Source organism: Neocloeon triangulifer, unplaced genomic scaffold (assembly GCF_031216515.1).
Source record: "Neocloeon triangulifer isolate White Clay Creek 2 clone unplaced genomic scaffold, ASM3121651v1 ptg000009l, whole genome shotgun sequence".
Classification (NCBI taxonomy): domain Eukaryota; kingdom Metazoa; phylum Arthropoda; class Insecta; order Ephemeroptera; family Baetidae; genus Neocloeon; species Neocloeon triangulifer.
The window spans coordinates 535,002-555,015 of NW_026775551.1; the positions used below are offsets into that span (position 1 = coordinate 535,002).

Sequence of the window (20,014 nt, forward strand, 5' to 3'; positions counted from 1 at the left end):
TCACCAGTCCTGCAGTTTTAAGATAACATTTCGCAATTATTAACTCCGCCGACCAACTCGAATAATAACAATCACTCATAGAATGTTGATCGCGGCATAGCCGTCTTTGGGCAATTCCGGCGCTGAAACTGGAGCTGGTAATTCGGCTAGATTTATTAGTCAGGGGGTGTTGTTGTGTGCGTGCGTTGTTATTAAGCCACGCGGCGCAGTATCCATTTCTTCGTCGGGGGCTAATCTGCTAAATCATCGCGCAGCGAGCTACAGGGGCTCTATATTTAATTTCCCCTGGCCTTTCTCGCAGCGCGAATTAATGGCGGCGAATTTCATCAAGCGAAAATTGACACCTGGACGCAGCAGAGCGCGCGCCTCTTTTCGCGCCGTCCCTCCGATTTTATGCTCGAGAGATTGCGCACAGATTAAGTGATAATATTTCATCCCTTCTTTTGAAAATGAGACAACACGACTCTCAAGAGAGGTGCTAATTTTATATATACCTTATTTTCCTTGGAAATTAATAGCAAAAAAATTACAGTGCTGAAAATTTCTATCTGAAAATATTTTCTATAAATGAGTAAATATTGATTGATTTTTATGTGCTGGTTTCAGATTCGATTTATTTTCCAAACGAAATAAAATTTTGTAGCTTGGAAGCTCATTTGCATTGAACTTTGACGTGCAGGAAATTGGCGAATCGACGAGCAAGAGGATCGCCTTCCTTTTTATCTGCCGCCGCTGTCAATCAGGCGCCTCTTTGATGTACTCACTGTTGCTCGGCTGCTGCGTGCTAATAATAAAGTCGGCAGTTGAAACGGCACATGATGGTGCAAACAAAACCTGAGCTGAATTAATTTGAATACGCAATGAGCCTCTCTCGCTGCGCGGCCATTACGTGTTACATTCGCTGCTTGCCAGGCAAAACACACCCTCTCTCCGGTTATGACTGACTCTTCTTTTTTTCCGCTCTTGTTTGCCGGCCAAACAAATGTTCTTTCAGACTCGCTAATTGACTGGTGCAATAAACTCTGCAGCCAATTGTAATTTGTAGCTCGCGAAAAAGAACCTCGCAAACTTTTTTGCTCAGCGTGCGCGCACGTTAGCTGTTCATTTGCTCTTTATTCCGTAGTTCGCCTGCTCTCGTTATTGTTTCGCTCAAACAGCACGAGCGGAAAAAGCGCGCAGACTATATGTTTGCACTTCACCGGCAGCGAGAGAAAACTAAAATGTTGTTTGCAAGCATTGAACTGTAAGATTAAGCAAACAACAATTGCAAAAAAAAAACATTATTTAAAAAACTTATGAATTTAATGTAAATATTTCTACGAAAAAAGCCACTTTGAATTTCATAAAAAAATAATCCCAAAATATTTTGCTTGTAGATTTTTATCTTGTTTAATTTTCCAGTGATAATTGATAAACAGTTTTCAGTAAAAACTCATAGTACGTTTGTGTTAAGAAATAAAAAAGTTGACTTCCTTGTTTTGGCAAAACTCGTGTTAGCAGATAATACAGCGGACAAACTTTTCATTGTCTAGTTGGCGAGGAAAGTTGGCTCCAAGTTGCCGAGGGGGCGAAACCTGGTAGGAGCAAAAAAGCGGCGCGCGGTTTGACGCAACAGATCAAGTCGGTCCATCCGACCTCCGGCGTTATATTTCCTCGATAGCCCCTGCCTCTTCTCGCTGCACCTAAAGCCAATTTTTATTGCTTTGAAGATGATGCTGCGCGTCTCTGACGACGACGATAATATTTTTCTTTACAACTTTCAATCAAAATGCAAATTATGGCCGGAGCTAGACGTCTTCCTCCTCCTCTCTCTCTCTCTCCATTTTTCTTTCGGCAGACAGAAAGAGAGATGCTTATTTTAAATTGTCTCCTGCCGGCCGCCAAGAAGCAGCAGCAGCTGATGCTATCTAAATATCATCATCTTTCGGAAATTAAAACGCACAGGAGTAAAAAGCGCTTCTCGTTTTTTTTCTGTGCTTCCCCGGCTTTGTCTCTAAATTACCCCGGCTGCTGTCTCACGTCCGCCGCCAGCGATTCCCTTGCTCGCTTTTTCCCGCCCAAAAAGTGACTTTTTTCTTTTCTTTTTTGCTCCAGCCTTGATTATTATTATTGCGAGCAGGAAAACTGAGAAGATTAAGAACCCTCGGCCTGAAACGCGCGCCGCCTAAGCCTGATTAGCTGCAAGGTTCAAAGGTAAAGCCCCGGCTGAAATATTGACTGGTGCCACCGTGGCGAGCGGTAATCTCACCAAATCTCCCCGACACACACACACACACGCAGAAATATCATCTCTCTTGAAAACGTCCCTTCCGTTCATATATTCTTGAGCTGTTTAGGGGAGCAAAAGTGAGCGGGCCGTGGCCAAAGGCGAAGTGACACTTTGCACTCAAAAAGATAAACACATCAGGAATTTTGATTTCCCAAAAGGTTCTGCTTCTCAAGTTTGCAGCGTTTCAGAAATTCCAAAGATCAGTCAAGTCGCACAAAATTGAGGAAAAAAATATAAATATTTGCACATCTATTCTTATAAAAAATTGAAAATTGTCAACCCCAGTTTGTATAAAAAATATAAAATGAAAAATGGAACAATAAAAGGAAAACTGATTCCAAAAGGTGGTGTTGTTTTAAAGTTCAAGTGAAAATTTTTTAACTTTTAATCTGCTTGGTGATTTGAATTTAAAATTGGCTTTTCCTATATGGATTTTGTTTTTGTAATTTGTTAATTGTTTAAGAAAAAAAAGAAGATATTTGTCCTATTTATTAAAAAATAAAAAATTAAACTCTCAAAATCAAAACCCATCGCGGAAAAGCCGATTTTAAACTCAAATCACCATGAATCAACTCTCGATCGTGAAATTCTTTTACCACGAATAAAATATATCTCTTTAAAAAAAAAGAAGATTTCCAATAAATGTTGAAAATTGGAAATTTATACTCGTTTACAGATCTCTTTTAGAAAAAAATATACAAAATTTAAAGAAATTGTTCTTCTCCTGGAATTTTTTATTAAATTTTTTATTATTTATTACATTTTCCTAAGAAATCTAAAAAATTTAAATATCATTTGATAAGATAAAATTTTGGAATTGTCAATTTTATTTGGGTAAGTAAAGAATATGTCAAGTTTCAGTTAGACGCGCGTGTTATGGGATGATCCCCAATGTGAAAAATATTGTGCCGAGATGGGCGAGGGAAAAATGCATTTGCTCTCGGTCGTAGAAACTTATTGTCAGTCATAAATCGTGAAGCAACATTGGGGTGCGCCGTGGCGAAATCAAAAAATCGGTTTTGCTGGCGCGCGCTGCGAAAAGAGCACCCGAGGGCGCAGATGGATGGTCCGATAGACACTCTTCTTGCTCTGGCCTTGCACACACATGCAGATAAAAATCGCTACCGGTGGCAAAATAAAAAAATCGACCCTTGCCGGGGGTCAGCCGACGGGCGAAGCGGCGATCACGATTAAATTGATGGCTGGGGATTTGCTCGCGGCCGAATTTACACCAGCAATCTGTGGCCTTTGGCTGAGAATCGCAAAGCGTGTGTTGTATTCACAGGACATACAAAAAACAGAGAGACGCGCTTTTTGCTAATTTTCCGACGGCGCCCTCTGTTTTCTACGGGGTGAATACAAAACGTGCCCCTCTCTGTGCGTGCAGCAAAAAATATCTGCAAATTTCATTTCTCTTATTATACACACACGCGGGCGTCTGCTTCGTGTATGTGGATTTTCATATTCATGAGAAAAACTGACAAAGTACACACGTGCTCCGTCGAGCAGGATTTCCCAAAAATTTTCGCCTGGAATTACGGTTTTTTCCTCTTGCGAATGTTATCATAAATTTTAATCTAATGACTCCATAATTATTAATCGTGTTTTCAATTCGGTGGAGTCGGTGTAGAAAAAATGCTATGAAAATAATTAACCTTGTGGTGACGCCTTGTAAGGCAATAGCTATAAATTAATTATTTCAATTATTTAAATTAATCGTTTCATGGATCAATCTCTTCATCAGATTGTTTAATTTGTTCATAAACAAATTCAATATATTTGGTCATATTCTTTTATTTAAATAAAAGAATGTTTGAATTTATGTAAATAATTTGAAATAATGATTTATAAGAGGTTTTTATATGGTTTCAATGAAACAGTGCGAGAAAAACTCGGCTTTAAAGAATTACATGCCCATACATGCCTAAATTTTTATTTTTATTAAGAAATTAATTTTGAATGACACAAAAATTTGATGAAGTTCTTGATTTTTTGTGTCATTTTGAAATAAATTTATTATTTAATATAGTCAAAATTTTGGCATGTATGCCATAAAGCCAAGTTTTTCTTGAACAGTTTCAGTAAAACCAGGTCTTAAAAATTAAACCCTGAACCTGCTTCACTCTTTAAAACACAAACACTTCTCTACACTAATTAGAACAGAAAAAAACACGCATATCTATCTGAAGAAAATAATAATTTTGTTAGAATCATCAGATTCTGTGCAGTTCTGTAGTCTTCTGTGTTGCGAAAAAAAATCTAAATTTCTTAATTAACCGAGGCCACATTTTTGCATGAATAAAAAACTATTTCTATAAATTTAAGTCATTAATTAATCACATTTTTTTGTTTCAAAATTAAAAAAATTACATTTTTTTATTCTTCTCCTTAACCAAATCGTTTTTATTCGATCAGCAGCTTTCATGGCAGGGAATAATCAGTCCGCTTTTGCCACAAGAGTGGAAAGTTGGATGAAATTGCAGAGGAACTAGGGGTGTTTGTGGGGTGGTGAGCGGCTTTTAATCAAATTAAGTGCTTAAGCCGAGCGAATATTTGCTTCGAGTTGCATGTGTGTTGGTCGGAAAAGGGCACTTTCTTATTCATGTGGCGGCGGTGAAGAGGCGTGTGCTCTCGAAAAAGCACTTAGCAGCCGACTAACTGGCCCTCCAGTACCTTCCTTCTTGTTTGCCGCGAGCAAACATGCGCATTTAAATTCCGACCCTTTTTTAATTGCCAACCATCCCTATTAAAAGACAGGGCTTATTTATAAATTGGAGTTTGTGCAAAAATGAAATGGGGGAAAACTGCTAAAAAAAGGTTGTTTATTAACAAGAACAGACAATTTTTTTACAAAAGAAATTATTATGTATATATCAATAATAATTATTCTCAAAAGAAATTGACAAAAACTGTAATGTGAATTATACCAGACTTAATTTAAATAAAAATTAACAATTTTGTATTGCATTGTTTAAGTTCAGTGCAACTATTACTTTATATTTGATTAAAAGTTTAAAGCACATTTTTTTTCCAAAGAATGTTAATTATGAGCTATCAAGTTATGCCTTTAACTAAGTTGCAAAAATAATTGAGGGGGCACCCGGGTTTGAACCGGGGACCTCTCGATCTGCAGTCGAATGCTCTACCACTGAGCTATACCCCCGCTTATAAGACAGTTGGCAAATTATAGTAATCGACTCGCCGAGTGAGGCCAGAGAGTCGACGAGGCGGATTCCTACGCAGATAAAAAGCAGACAAGAAGAAAGGAATTCGCCCACGTTAGTTTTGCCCACGCGGCTGCTTTTCGCTGCTCGCGCTGAATAACAATTAAATCAGTGCATAAGTCAGCACTTAACTGTGTTGCTCAAAATTATTACATAATGACAATTTTTAAATATAATTTTTATTAACGAATCTTCCTTTTGTTTTTAATATTTCATGGAAATATAACAAAATTTACCTTAAATAAAAAAACAACTTATTTTAATCTGCTGCAAATTGCACTTCTAGTTTAAAACAATTTGGTCAAATGGAAAAATGATATTTGCCTTCGGGTCACTCGGCACTCTCCCTGATTTAAAAAAGCAATGATGGATTGTGCAAAAAATTCCAGACATGCTATTCATTAATTTAGCTGAAAGAGCCTTTGGACTGATTCAAAAGACGGGGGAAGTGAAGTGACAAATTCAGCACATTAGGAAAAAAATCCCTCTTGGCGCGGCTAGAGCAGATTTTGAGAGAGTGCAGTGCAGTGTGCGTCCTCGGAATTTGCATAATGGCGTCCTCTCCTAATTATTTTGCGACACAGTGCTCTCTGGAGCGCGAGCGAGCGGGCGAGAAAAGAGCTGGAGCGAAATTATCCTCTGGGGCTGCTCCTCCTGCCGCGCTGCAGATGAATATTTATAATGCACGAATTTATCCTGCTTTCGCAATAAAAACGAGTCGCCACTTTTTTATACTTTTCCCTTTTTTAATTCTGGCACGGAGGAAATAAAGATTTTCACGATAACTTTGCACAATTTCCAACAGCAAGCTCACTTTTATCGGTAAAAAAAATTGAAATATATATTCATTAAAAATTTATTTATATCACTATTTTTTTTTATTATTGTTTTGTTTATTCGTCCATTTTTGTTTATTTGTTTTCAGTCTTTTAATTTTTTCCTAGGCTTGAACATTTTTGTTTTTGCTTCAATGTAACAAATCAAGCGTCCTGATTTTTGCGAATCAGTGAAAATGCGTGTTGATTTCTTTAAACCAAACATCGCCGTGAAGCTTTTGCTTTTTGGCTACCCCTGGGAAATACACGACTGGGTTGCAAAAACGCTGCTCGCGTTTAAACAAATTTGCAGTGGATTTGAATTACGCGATTTCTGTTGATGTTTGACGTATGTAGGCGAATCAAAAGTTGATTGCCAGTCATAAATATTAATGACTCATCAAGCGCTGTCACGTCAATGATACACCTGCTGTGCATGACGTAGCCGCACAAAAAAAAGCAGAGGCCCATTCGTTATGTTTTGATATTTACCGCTTGGCCAGAGCAAGTTCGCTCGCGCAATATTGGCTCAATTATGCAAAAGCACTCGTGATTGCTCTGTTTTAAATATTTATATGCTGCAAACAAGTCTATATCAATGAGAAATGTTACGCAACTTGAACAGTGACACAACACAAAACTTAAAAATGTTCCTAATTTAAATTAAATCTCTTTATTAATCATTTAAAATTCCCAAATTTTACTACATGCATAATTATAAAAGGGCCTTCTTCAATATAATTATGAAATATTAAAGAAATAGTGTCAGCACAAGTGACTAACAACTTGCAAAATTAAAAATCAGAATCAGGTCTACTGGAAAATTCCAGTAAATTTTTATCTAATTCGAAGTTCTTTCTTATTATGTTGGACCAAGATTTTGATAATTCTTATCTGGCCAAGATAATTGCATACAGCTGGGTTTTTTGTATAAAATTTAGTCTCAAGGTGCAGGGCTGATCAGAAGTTTGAACTACACTCTATCATTTTTACGATGAAGCAAATATTATTTTCTTGCGCCTTTGTCCTCATCTGCGTGTCAAGCGGTAAATTGTGGAATTAAATTTATTTAATTAATTTTTATTTTTGAGATAAACTATTTCAGTGCTAGCTATTAATGGAGACTTAGCAGGCCAAGGAGAATATCCATACGTGGTAATTTTGATTGACAGCTTCTCTTATTAAATTGGAAAGTGCAAATTAAAATTATTAAAAAAATCTTTCAGGGATCTGTTCGCTGGCCAAAATTTCCAACAGGGTATGTCCGATTGCAATATATGGTGAAAACAATTGTGTTTTAATCTTTTTTATTTAATTATTATCCTATGCTGAATAGCATCGCATTCAAAAGAACATAACCATAAAGAAATGTAAATTAAAATAACTCAATTTTTCACTGTACGATAAATTTATCATACAACCATATTAGTATAAAATTGAAACTTTTGCTAATTCCATAGAACAAATAATTACTGCACAGCGATAGTTTTGAATAATAATTGGGCTCTTGCACCGGAAAACTGCGCAAGATACTCAGGGCAAGTATAAAAACAACAATTGTCTGGATGTATCGATTGTGAAGCAAGAATGTTTTGCAGGACAACTGATCAAATTCAGCTTGGCTCTGTAATCTTGCCTTATTATACTCACTATGTCGCGACAAGAATAGCTCACCCTGACTACAACTATCCTCTGTACAACGCCATTTTGCTTCAAGTGGGACAAATTTAATTGAACTGATATTTTTAAAATGGCATTATTTTTCCATCCAAAGATGACTGCGCCTTTTGATCTTTCTGACCCCGTAAAAGTTGCTCCAGCAATCTTGCCCGAAGCCACTTCCACAGTCCCTGTGGGCACTCAAGGTTATATAGCTGCCTACGGCGCCGACCCAGTATGTCATTTACTCATTTTCAAATATATTTTAAATGGTTGAATTTCTTGTTTGAAGAATGATCAACAGGACAATCATATGCGTAAGGTACAGGTGACAGTGGTGGACAACAGCGAGTGCGGTTACAGCGGCGAGAGTTTATTGCTTTGTGCCAAGGCTGCTGTTGGAGGAGCGTGCAGTGTAATTAAAAATACTTAATATATCAAATACTTTGATAATTAAATAAAAAATATTGACTTGACAGTGGGATTTGGGCGCTCCTTTGACAGTAAACGGCGTCGTCGTTGGCTTCTCGACTTCCGAAGGATGCCAAGGGACTCCGTTCTTATTGGTCGCGACTGCTCCACTAGTTGACTGGATTAATTCAAACGTGAATTAACCACATTTCTATGCATTGAAAAAGTAATAATATTATAAATAAAAATCAAATAAAGAAATATCAAAGGATTATACTTTATTTAAATCAATTTTTTTCAATAGAAATAAAGATTGTTGGGTTGTCGTCGAATAATCTTGGGCAATTACACACGTGTTCTAATTATTTTCTAAAATTATAAAATAATCAACAAGAATAAAAATGCAAATGCATTCGCAATCTCTTCAGGGTATATTTAAAAATTTAAGATCATACATTTCCTATCAATTACATAAATTTGTTATTTCATAAAAAATCATACAATTATATAATTATTTATTATGTTGAGTTTTTGACAAAAAAAATATTTTCATTGCACTTGATATAGTACCAATATCTTTAGAAAAAACAGTACAAATTAAAATTTGTATATATCACAAGATGTGATAAAACAAGTGTTAAAAAGCCCAGGGGCAACAAGCAACTTTTGTTTAATGAAGCACTGATAAGAAACTCACATAATACGGAGGTATATCACACCACTAGTTAGCGTGGTTTCCCAAGCTGATATTATCTTTAAATTTAAGTTCTTCAGTTTCAGCCAAAATATGTTTGTCCTATTTTTAAATTATTACATTAAAATTCATGCGCCATTCAATTTTTATTAATAATATTCCTCTTGCAAAACTGTACATTTGCATATTTAGTTAACCACAAAAATTCCGTTTGCTCTAAATTTAAATTTTATAAATTTGCTAATTAAATTTTTTTATAAATCAATTATAGCCCTACTTAGATGTGCTTGTTGTTTATTCTTCACAAATCATGTCAAAAATGAAAGAGCAAAATTACAAATGTGAAAAAACGGCAACACATATAGCGCTGGCATTAAAATATAAATCTAGGAAAACTGCACATTATTATTTTCAGTTAAATCCGGTTAAATTGATTTTCCCTCGCTTTCCCGTTAGTCTCTCTCATATCCCCATTTATTTGCACCGCGGGCATAAGCAGGAAAGGGTGGCAATCTATAATAGAAGTGCTGGTTTCAACGTCACACACGCGTCCGGACGAATTTCCCCAAGATAAATAAGCTGCTGCACCCGTTTCGAAACACAAAACGGTGGCTCTCTCCACAGGCATAATGTAATGTGCATATCATTGTATTACTCTCTGGCTCGCTCTCCTTCCACACGATTACCTCTCGCGCAATTTAAACTGCAAGTCGAGGGAGAATTTGAGCGTGCAATGCCCTCCCTTCCTTGATGCTGGCGCTGAAATTCCCTTGAAATAACACCAGCAGATAAGAGCTAGCGAGTGAGAAAGGGAGCAGCAGAAATTTCTCTTCGGGCGCAATTTGAATATTCATTGTTGCTAATGCGCGTCGGGAGAGCGACGGAGAGAGAGGTCGACGAAACGCATTAATAGTCACACATTTCGCACCTCGGCGCTCAAAACGCCTGATTAGCAGATCAAAGAGCCTTCTCGGTACTTTCAAAACACTCCTTCAACGCGACAACACCATAATAATTACGTATAAAACTATTCAATTCATTAATTCTCTCGCAAAAAGTCAAACAGAATTAGAAAAATCACATTGGGAGAGAATTGGCAGCCAGCTCTAGTAAACAACTTACTAAAACTCATAGGCTCAATTTGGAAGCAAAAGTGTTTCCAACTTAAACCTACTCGCCGAACTGGAGCCGTTAATTATTAAGTATATTAAACGTTTGATTTATTTATCGCAAGGTTTCTTTTCATCAAAATCGTATTAAAATTGTTGTTTTTAAATTCAATAAAGATTTTTAATTCACATTTGAATTAATCCAGTCAACTAGCGGAGCAGTCGCGACCAATAAGAACGGAGTCCCTTGGCATCCTTCGGAAGTTGAGAAGCCAACGACGATGCCGTTTACTGTCAAAGGAGCGCCCAAATCCCACTGTCAAGTCAATAGTTTTTATTTAATTATCGAAGCATTTGATATATTAAGTATTTTTAATTACACTGCACGCTCCTCCAACAGCAGCCTTGGCACAAAGCAATAAACTCTCGCCGCTATAACCGCACTCGCTGTTGTCCACCACCGTCACTTGTACCTTCCTCATGTTTTCGTCCTGTTGATCATTCTTGAAAAAATTTAAAAATACCAAACATTTTCAATTATCCTTCATTCGAAATTATTATTTGACGTACAGGGTCGGCGCCGTAGGCAGCAATAAAACCTTGGGAACCAAGAGGGACTGTGAAGGAGGCGTCGGGCAAGATTGCTGGAGAAACTCTTGCTGGATCAGAAAGATCAAATGGCGTCGTCACCTTTTGATAGAAAATATGAATGCGTTTTAAAAACGCCAGTTCCATTTAATTTTTCCCACCTGAAGCAAATTGGCGTTATACAAAGGATAGTTGTAATCGGGGTGAGTTATTTTGGTAGCGACAATGTGTGTATAATAAGGCAATTTCACAGAGCCCAGATGAATTTCATCGGCTGCCCTGCAAAAAAATTATGCATCTTAGTCGATTCAGGCTGTTAATTTTTCCACTTGCAAAAGTCTTGCGCAGTTATCTGGTGCAAGAGCCCAATCCTTGTTCAAAACTATCGCTGTGCAGTAATTATTTGTCCTACGAAATGAGCAACGGTAAAAATTATGCATAGGTATTTAGTGTTGTTGTAAATCCATTTTGTTAATTAAAAAATAATATAAATAGATTTCTGCAAATTTTATATGGTTGTGTATAATTTTAAGTGCGATGTAATTCAAATAATTAAAAGTGTGATTTGATAAAATCCAATCAATGATTTTTACGATTCGCATTGCTTATGTCAAAGTTTAATTAAGAATATCATTTAAAAAAAAACATACCCCACTGGAAAATTTGGCAGGCGCACGGACCCCTGAAGGTTGTTTTTGATTGATCAATCAAATTTGTAAGAAATTATATATGGATTTGATGATTGAAAATTACCACATATGGAAATTCCCCTTGGGCTGCTAAGTCTCCATTAATCGCTTGCACTAAAGTTGTTTATCTTGATAAATAATGAAAAAAAAACAATATGTCGATTTACCGCTTGACATGCAGGCAAGGACAATTGCGCAAGAAAATAATTTTAGTTTCATGGCAAAAAGGATCGACAAGTTCAAACTTCAAACTGCTGATCTGCTTTGCACCTTATAAAATTTTACACACGACACGCAAGCAAGCAAGATCACGGCCTGATAAGAATTATCAAAATATCTATCTATTACAAGATTTTTCCAATGCACAATAATTGGACAAAAACTGACTGGTTTTTTAATCGAACTTGCAATGTTGTTAGGTCTCTCCTTATTTTTTCACCTTTCCATTTCGGAAATCCTACATGTTGTGTTGTAAAAATAATTATTATTATGAGATAATAAGCGTCACGGGTGATTCTAATAATAATAGTTAATTTTTTTATAATGTAATCGTCAAACTAAAATAGGCTGCCATAAATATTACTAATGTTTGCTCAAATTATATATAAAAATTTTTTTTTGAAAAATTCTCAACCCCGACATTTGCTTCCGATTTTTTTATAACAACGCCAAAAAGTTAAATTGGGTCACAAAGCAATTTTCGTCCAAGGCAATTCTGGAAGGGTGAGGCCAATAAAAAGAATGAGAAAGAGTTTCGGTTTGGGTTCGGCGGCGGCAGGCAATATTCATAATGTGTCCCTGGGCCATTACCACGATCACGCGCGCGATCAAAGGGGGCCGGCGAGAATTTAATCCAGAGATCAAACGCATCCTCCTCTCGTCGGACGAAAACAAAGGAAAGGGCCGAGTCGAGCGGGGGCGCCAACGCGCGCAGCCAGATCACATTTCACGCCCAATCTAACCGCCAAGCTACATTCTTGATTATTGCCAAAACTTGATCTCCGACTGGGCACTTGCTCCAAAGTGATTTTCCCACTCGTCGTTTCTCATATTTTTACGGAACTTCCAATTGAAGACGTGTTTTCGTCAACACTTTTGGGAAATAGAAGTCGTGTGCACTCCAAAACACTTCAAATTTTGAAAATTCTCATGCTAAAAGTGGTCTCTTTAATCCTCAATCCTCAAATTTAGAAAAAGAAACTAGAAATAATCTCAAATTAAAAAAGTTTACGTTAATTTGATTAACTAATTTTACACAAAATACTCGTTATTCAAAATTTTTAGCCTTGAAATTGCATAAATTATGGCATTCCATTTTAGGAAACCGCCCAGAAGAAATATCTGCTGATTTTATCATCACACAAAAACTTCATTACTTTGTTTTTCACGGCCAATTACCTTATCACATAAAAACTTTCCCCCAGGCTCTTATAATCTCACGCCTCACGCTTTTGGTTTTACTTCATTTATCAACTTTGGAGTAAAATGAAAGGAATATTCTCTCTTGACAGAATCTGCCAGGTTTCCCTTTTAGCGCACGTTGAAAACTTTGTGCGTCGCATTCGGAAAATGTTTTGAGTTTTCGCACATTTTTTCCTCTCTTGCCGAGCGAAACCGCAAATCAATATTTATGACGTGCCTCGCCGGGTGCGTATGATTTGCGAGTCAGTCAAGTCACTTGACATAAAAACATTCTCCAGCATCTTGATCGGATTATTGAACGAGCCCCGAAATCAGGCCTTGAGACTGGCGTGTTGAGGCCCCCTTTATTTCCGCGCCTTTCACCCCAACGGCACGTGCGGCCCTATTATTATTATTTATCATTTGTTGGCACGTCATAAAATCGGATGAGCAAACAAACAAACAAACAACCAACGACGTGCTCCTGTGATCAATCGCGCGGATTTGCAATTTTATTGCCCCTTTATTGACGAGAGCGATTTATGCGCGCCAAATGCAATCCTGACGCGGAATTAGTTTAGACCCGCTTCCGAGTGCGAGCGTGAAATTGCAGAGAGGAATTTAATATGCTATTCACGCGGGGTGATTTATTAGAGGCTTTAAAGGAGGTATAAAGGATTGGCCATAAAAGTTTTTTGCCCAAATATCGCTTTGAATTCGGTTTTATTTTATTGAGCTATTACATATGTCTTAATTCGTGAGGGACAATAAAAATAAATTTTTGTTTCTAAATGATCTTTATTTAAAATATTATGACTTTGCAAATTGTGGTCAGTATATTATTTATCATTTATATTTTTTTTCTATTTGTTGACTGTTTTACATCAATGTAATTGTGATTTGTTTTAAATGGAGACTAGCAAAGAAATTATTTCTAACTCCTGCTCAAATTGGTTTAAGTCACATAATGAACATTAGTCAACGGAAATTAATAAAATATAGTTGCAAAATATATTGAATCTAATTAAATTATGACAAAGAGAGGAGAGATCAAGTCTCCCTGTCAGCTGCAGATAAAGTTTATTCACTTTATTTGAACACAGCAAAGTTATGTCTGCCTATAATTTACTTATAAATATCAAACACTTACAACTATATAAAGTGAAAAATGACCAGTTTGAAAACAAAATTGATTTTATTTTATATTAAAACTAAAAATATACTTGATAAAATTAAATATATATAATAAATAAATAATATGGAAATAATAATAATGGAATCTCCTCGAGTGTCAACTTCTTCAAACAAATAAATAATATATTTATATTAAAATTAGTACGTTTTCTTGCACAACCAAGTTAAAGTTAAATAACTTGTTCCAGTTAAACTTCCACTTGAACTGATCAAAATAAAGAAAACCAAATCTGACGAAAATTATATTATATATTTTTGTATTAGCTTTTTTCTACATTTTCCTATACATAAACATATAAATAATATTAACAACCCTCCATCCTGACCCAAATATTTATTTTAGTGTGATGCTTCATAGCTCGCAGCAGATCAAAGCAAAGCAATAGCAAAGCAAATTCCGAAATTTTGCTGGTTTGCAAACAATTGGCAGAACCAAACGAGCCATAATGTGTTTTTTCAGGGCACGTAGCAATAATTTGATTCAACCGCGGGCTGTTTGATTTGCGAAATGGGAAATATCAAAATGATTTGGCGCGGGCCGGAAAAATAATTTTGGACCGCTGCTAATTAAACGCTTATTACACATCCTGCTTGCGATCGGAAAATGATTCGTTTGCGTTCTAATTGGGTGCGAGGAAAATAGGCTTTGAAAGCGGCGGCGGATCGAAAACGCATCGCCGCCGGCGACGAAACAAAACGCCGCCGCCTGCCATTCATTAGCGCGCAGGTTTTTTGCACTTGTCGCTTTTTGCCTTCGCCTGACATTTCATCAGGCAACGAGCCGCAGATTTTTATCTCATTATTATGATTAATGGAAATAAAAGAGCCGCCGCTTTTGCTACACATCGCAGGCCTTTAAAATATTTCCTTTTGTGCGCTCAACGAGAGATAAGACACTTTTTGATTAATGGCCCGGCGCTGCTGCAAATGCGCCGAGCACGCGGCTTTCATTCCACTCTTTGATTACATTATACGTATTTTGTGTGTGTGCCCTCGCAAAATTTATCTCGGGGCGAACAAGCGCTTTTTCCGCGCAGATTTGAATGCCCTGTGGACCGCAAAGGAGCCAATTCATAATCACTCGGCAAAAACGCTCAAAAGGCGCCTTATGGATGATTCCGAGAAAATTCCTTCAAAGGAGGAAAAATTTGCTCATTTTTAAAATCCAAACAGAGGACGTCTCGTCGCAATCATTGCAGTTCTAACTTGGACTCTGACAAAATATGAAACTCAAATCATCTTCTGGGTGAAACTTCAACCCCTAATGGCACAAATTCCGTTAGGAGCGAATTATCAGCAGCCCCTTTGTTGGCCGAAAATGGAGACATTCCGGTTTTGGGACGGCTCGGAGCCACCCCCTTTTACACTAGCGATAAATAAGAGAGAGGGTTGGCCTCGGGGGTGCGGAATGCAAGGTGTTTGAGCCGCCATTGATCGCGCCACTCTTGCTGCAATTTCGAATCCATTAACCGCAGCCATTGTAAAGTAATTTTCCGTCTCCCGATGGACTGCAATGGGAAATTCGCATTTCGCGATACGACTTTATTTACGTTTATAACACCAGTGTGTTAAATAAAGCACTCAGTTTATTGTCCGTATGTAGTTGCGCAATTGTCCCACTGCTGCATGAACACGTAAGAATATTAAAAAGGTTTGTGCATGGGAAATATTCTTTTTTATTGAGATGCCTCCAGTCGGTATACGCTTCACGTACACAACAGCTCAATATTTAAATAATTCTCACTATTTTTCTTATTGTTAGATTGACAGTGAATTTAAAATCTAAATTTTCTTTGAATAGGGTTAAGATTAAATAAAATCCATTAAAGAGATATATTAAAGAAAGACTGTTTATTAATAAATTCTATATATAAGAATATTATTGTTAGTTTTAACATATGTACAACGTGCTGGCCACTTAGTTCTTCACAAACTTTCAACGCTTACCACAAGCAAACTGATGGTCGAATTTGGATTTATTTTTATTTTTTAGATTCTGAAAGCATAACTATCAAGAAATGTGCCTGAAATTTATTTCTCAGAAAAAAGTAAATTGCTTTATATTTTTAAAAGTTGAAAATTTTGAAACGTTCTTCAGTGTTATCTGTTGTCTTGAACACGATTCTGGATTAAGCAAATGGTGGATTTGCAATTATTAGCAAAATACGCAAAAAAGGCGGAGATAAAAAGTTGAAACTTTTTGGAGGGAAAGATCTCGAATTGTAAATTTTTACATTTCCAATTTAGCTATGAAAAATTTAAAAACGATTCAGATTTGTTAAGAATTTAGTCTAGCTTCTCCTTGACGTGCCAAATTGAATGATACATAAAATGCCTTTATCCAAAGAGTTTGGAATTTTACAAAAGGGGTTTGGAAATTTGGCTATTGCGAAAAACAGCTGGAAGCCGGCGAAAAAGATTTGAAATTTTAGAGGTCCAAAAGAACCAAGCTGCATTTGGATTATTTCAAAATTTTGTTTCGGGTTGAATACTCTCTTATCGTAATTGTTTTGACCTCACTTTCCAGTCGTAAAAGCAGCCATAAAAAATATATCAAATTTCTGGATAGCTAATAATCATTAAAACGCGGACCCCTTATGGAATTGGGCTGTATTCCAGAATATAGCAAAAATGGAAAAATAAATTTTTAGATGGTAAAACAACTGACTAACCCTCCAAAAATTTTCAAATATTGAGCAATAATTAGAGTAAAAGTATGAAACAAGAAAATTAAAAAAAAACCGACCTCAGAATTGTGTTCAGAAGGGTCAATTACAAAAATTTTTTTTTTTTTTACTTATGACTCTCAAAATATTGCTATTCGGATATTCTAATAAGGCATTTTCTTATTTTTTTTTTGTTCTCCTAAAACAGAGCTATTAATTCAACTATTAAGAAAACTTTCATTATGCCAGGAAATGTTTTTGGAAAATTTGAATTTGCGAAAAGAATCAAAATTCGACCTGGAAAATTTGAGAAGTGCTAAGTGGCAATATTAAATTTAAATACTTCATGTGCTCGCGTATTCAGAAGTGCTCGACGATCTCGATCGTGGACAGGGAGTACAACAGGTTGTCCACATGCTCCTGATCAACAAAAGCAATGAGGACGCCGGTTCCGACGAGCAGCGCCGCCATCGCCCAGTTCTTCATCACAGAGCCAACGAGGGTGATGCCCTCCTTCAGCAGGTCCAGTTTGGTTTTCGTCTCAGCTCTGGCCTCCACTTTCGGAGCGACCTCATCCTCTTCTGGCTCTTGGGTGACTTTCGCGTGGGCCAAGGGCAGTGGAACTTTTGCGGCCACAGGATTCGAAGGGGGTTGTTCCTTTGAGTTGGACACGAACTTGAGGGCATTTTCCAAGTTATTTTCCGAGTGACATACTGGCAGTGTCTCCTCTTTAGCAGCAGCAATCTTGGTCGACTCCTAAAAGTAAAAAATGTAAATTTGCAAAAATTAAAAAAAAGAAACAAAAATGATAAATATAATATCATGTAACTATTTATGAGTAGCTCAAATTTATTAATAATCAAATTTTATTTATTTTTTCTGATCGCAGAAACTTAAAATTTTATAAATTGTAAGCAAGAGTACCTCTTTGGCAATCATCTTGGATCTCATGGGCAGCGGGGTTTTAATTATCTCCAAGAGTTCCTGTGTTGTAAAGGCAAAGGTAGTGTGATCCAAGGCGACAGAGACGTCATCCCTCTTGATTGGAATGGCAACTGTAACTTCATGATCTGTGGTCTCCTGTTTAATACGTAATAAATTTACTTAAAAAATTTAACAAAAAAATATTTTTTTAATTCATTTGAGTATTAAAAAAAATATAAACTGTAAAAAAGTATATTTTTGTTGAGACAGAAAATTTTTGATTGTAGTTTTGATTTATATTTTATATACGTTTTACTTGTGTTTAGAACACCAAAAAATATATAGACCTTTAAAAACGTTTTAAAATATATGGCCTACTTTCACGTCCAGATGGTCATAATTGTTTAAATTCTGGACCGCCTACACGAATTTTGAATAAAATTGTCACGTAAAAGGACCCCGCATTGAAATTTGTAACTTCATATCTTGATTAAAATTTTTATCCATTGCTTACTACCTTCTGCTTCTTCTTTTCATCTCGTCCTTGAACCTTGGGTCCGTCCCTGGCCTTATTGCTCTGCTTCTTGACCGCCCGCGTCGGTGTTTCAGCGTCCTTGGTGGTTTTTCGCAGCTGCTGCGCTTCCTTCAGGTTGTTCTTGTAGCTGGAGAAGCTGTACTTGCGTTTGTGCTCTTTCAGTCTCTGAAATCTCTCCAAATTTCGCTGCCGCTCGGCGTCGAAGGAGAACATTATCGCGATCACTAGAAACGTTCTTACTCCTTCGGCCTCTGACTTGAATCTGATATGAATTCTTTAAACAATGGCATTTAAGTATAGTGAGCAACAATCGAAATTAAGCGTTTTGAAATTCGACAATGTTGATTTCAATTGTTGGGTTTAAACGCATTCAAATAGACCTTATTCACCAACAATGGGATTTTCAGGTTAATTATAAACAAAGCACATTTGCGATTGGGTATTAAAATACGACCTGCCGTGTTTTCCGACGTTTTTCTCAGGTCAGGCGTCACCAAACCGCAAAAACCTGGGCATTTTCGGCATCGTCCTCGTAAAACTAGCTTTCTGCAGTTGTGCCGCTCACTGCTCCCAACGTTTGCGTTCTATTTAAAGTTTAAAGATACGCTTCAGAATTGTTGTTTTTCTTTTTACAAAATTTCACTATCTTGAATCGAGAATTTCACCCAGAAATCAAAATTGCTATATTGACACGCAATAAAATTCACACAGTTGGAAAGCTCGTTTCTTTTAGATTCAGAATCCTGAAGCTCGTTTCGTTCCGTGTCGAATTTGCGCTATTTCTTTTTGTCCGAGAAGTACCACTCTCCCGGCCAAATTTTGTGCACATTTTTATTGTTGATTGCGAATTGAGATTTGGTTGACCCCCGACCTGGATGGATCACTTCAGGTCAAAATTAAAAATAATATATAATATTGCATAAAAAATAAAAAAATAAAATGGAAGATTAAGAGTTGCTTCAAATAAAACTAAAAATGACGTTCTATGATTCTCAATTCACGCGGACACCTCAGAGATATAAAAGGATTTGATTTAGGGTGATTTTTTTTAGAAAGAAAAACTTGATGAAGAAGTTGTAGCTTAAGACTTGCTCTTTCTTTTTGCAGTAGTACTTAAGACTTAAAAAATAATAACTGGTGAAAAAATTTTAAAAATTGAAAGTAACTTTTTAAACATAGAAAACGTTTGATTAATATTTTTTTGCGGATGTTGCTGAATTATTTCCTCAAAATATTTTCCACTTCCCTCAGTCAGACTTGTATTTAAGAAACATATATTTTTTATATTCAATTGCTTAAAAAAGAAGTTTGGCCAAGAATTGTAGCTGAGATCGTCATTATAGCTTTATCCATTCTTAAGTTATGACAACTTCAAAATAATTATTGCTTATTGCATATTTTTGACCTCTCAAAATTTTAGGGGGCTGAAAATTTGTGAGTAGACACCCATAGGGACCTTTTTAATCATAATTATGTAAAAATCAAAGTAAGGTTATTCCATTTTCAAAATCCTCCTAATGCCCCACAGATTAACTTGGAAATGCTCATTTTTATTCCTCTCCAACCACAAGATTATAATGTTCAGTTTTTAGGGATTTTATTTACGTTTATAACACCAGTGGGTTAAATAAAGCACTCAGTTTATTGTCCGTATGTAGTTGCGCAATTGTCCCACTGCTGCATGAACACGTAAGAATATTAAAAAGGTTTGTGCATGGGAAATATTCTTTTTTATTGAGATGCCTCCAGTCGGGATACGCTTCACGTACACAACAGCTCAATATTTAAATAATTCTCACTATTTTTCTTATTGTTAGATTGACAGTGAATTTAAAA

General features: G+C 36.4%; 4 protein-coding genes and 1 non-coding gene across 9 annotated transcripts in view; 2 read left to right on the forward strand and 3 right to left on the reverse strand.

Annotated features, from left to right (window-relative positions):
- Positions 1-20,014, forward strand: part of LOC132195066 (voltage-dependent calcium channel gamma-5 subunit-like) — a 203,657-nt gene that overhangs the window by 136,546 nt on the left and 47,097 nt on the right. The window lies entirely within an intron of this gene.
- Positions 5,361-5,432, reverse strand: Trnac-gca (transfer RNA cysteine (anticodon GCA)). The gene has a single exon. It is a non-coding gene; the product is annotated as a tRNA-Cys (tRNA).
- On the forward strand, positions 7,215-8,659 carry LOC132195299 (chymotrypsin-2-like). The gene is made up of 8 exons (XM_059617211.1): positions 7,215-7,354; positions 7,414-7,463; positions 7,535-7,566; positions 7,769-7,846; positions 7,907-8,024; positions 8,083-8,202; positions 8,260-8,382; positions 8,447-8,659. The coding sequence occupies exons 1-8, from the start codon at positions 7,303-7,305 to the stop codon at positions 8,579-8,581; spliced, it is 708 nt and encodes a 235-aa protein (XP_059473194.1). The 5' UTR covers positions 7,215-7,302; the 3' UTR covers positions 8,582-8,659.
- Positions 10,053-11,765, reverse strand: LOC132195210 (chymotrypsin-2-like). 4 transcript variants are annotated; one of them, XR_009441620.1, is made up of 8 exons: positions 11,626-11,757; positions 11,523-11,572; positions 11,420-11,451; positions 11,099-11,177; positions 10,931-11,048; positions 10,752-10,871; positions 10,562-10,684; positions 10,058-10,497 (listed from the first exon to the last, which is right to left on the reverse strand). XR_009441620.1 is itself a non-coding variant. In XM_059617047.1 (8 exons), exons 1-8 carry the CDS (start codon positions 11,675-11,677, stop codon positions 10,363-10,365), a joined length of 705 nt encoding a protein of 234 aa, XP_059473030.1. In that variant the 5' UTR covers positions 11,678-11,757; the 3' UTR covers positions 10,065-10,362. The 4 variants fall into 4 exon arrangements, 3 of the variants coding, with proteins under 3 accessions (XP_059473031.1, XP_059473032.1, XP_059473030.1); XM_059617047.1 differs by having other exon boundaries at positions 10,065-10,497; positions 11,103-11,177; XM_059617048.1 differs by lacking the exon at positions 11,099-11,177 and having other exon boundaries at positions 10,053-10,497; positions 11,626-11,765.
- LOC132195421 (uncharacterized) lies at positions 16,974-18,735 on the reverse strand. Its single transcript, XM_059617396.1, has 3 exons — positions 18,161-18,735; positions 17,644-17,799; positions 16,974-17,475 (listed from the first exon to the last, which is right to left on the reverse strand). Exons 1-3 carry the CDS (start codon positions 18,389-18,391, stop codon positions 17,080-17,082), a joined length of 783 nt encoding a protein of 260 aa, XP_059473379.1. The 5' UTR covers positions 18,392-18,735; the 3' UTR covers positions 16,974-17,079.

What these genes read in the sequence shown, in the direction of transcription:
- LOC132195210 (XM_059617047.1), bottom strand. Translation starts at nt 11,677, where the DNA reads ATGAAACTAAAATTATTTTCTTGCGCAATTGTCCTTGCCTGCATGTCA. An exon ending in CCTTGCCTGCATGTCAAGCG is followed by an intron (nt 11,573 to 11,625) that starts GTAAATCGACAT and finishes AAACAACTTTAG; the next exon opens with TGCAAGCGATTAATGGAGAC. An exon ending in CTGTTGGAGGAGCGTGCAGT is followed by an intron (nt 10,498 to 10,561) that starts GTAATTAAAAAT and finishes TTGACTTGACAG; the next exon opens with TGGGATTTGGGCGCTCCTTT.
- LOC132195299 (XM_059617211.1), top strand. Translation starts at nt 7,303, where the DNA reads ATGAAGCAAATATTATTTTCTTGCGCCTTTGTCCTCATCTGCGTGTCA. An exon ending in AAGGAGAATATCCATACGTG is followed by an intron (nt 7,464 to 7,534) that starts GTAATTTTGATT and finishes AAAATCTTTCAG; the next exon opens with GGATCTGTTCGCTGGCCAAA. An exon ending in AACTGCGCAAGATACTCAGG is followed by an intron (nt 7,847 to 7,906) that starts GCAAGTATAAAA and finishes AATGTTTTGCAG; the next exon opens with GACAACTGATCAAATTCAGC.
- LOC132195421 (XM_059617396.1), bottom strand. Translation starts at nt 18,391, where the DNA reads ATGTTCTCCTTCGACGCCGAGCGGCAGCGAAATTTGGAGAGATTTCAG. An exon ending in ATGAAAAGAAGAAGCAGAAG is followed by an intron (nt 17,800 to 18,160) that starts GTAGTAAGCAAT and finishes CGTATTAAACAG; the next exon opens with GAGACCACAGATCATGAAGT. An exon ending in CCAAGATGATTGCCAAAGAG is followed by an intron (nt 17,476 to 17,643) that starts GTACTCTTGCTT and finishes TTTTACTTTTAG; the next exon opens with GAGTCGACCAAGATTGCTGC.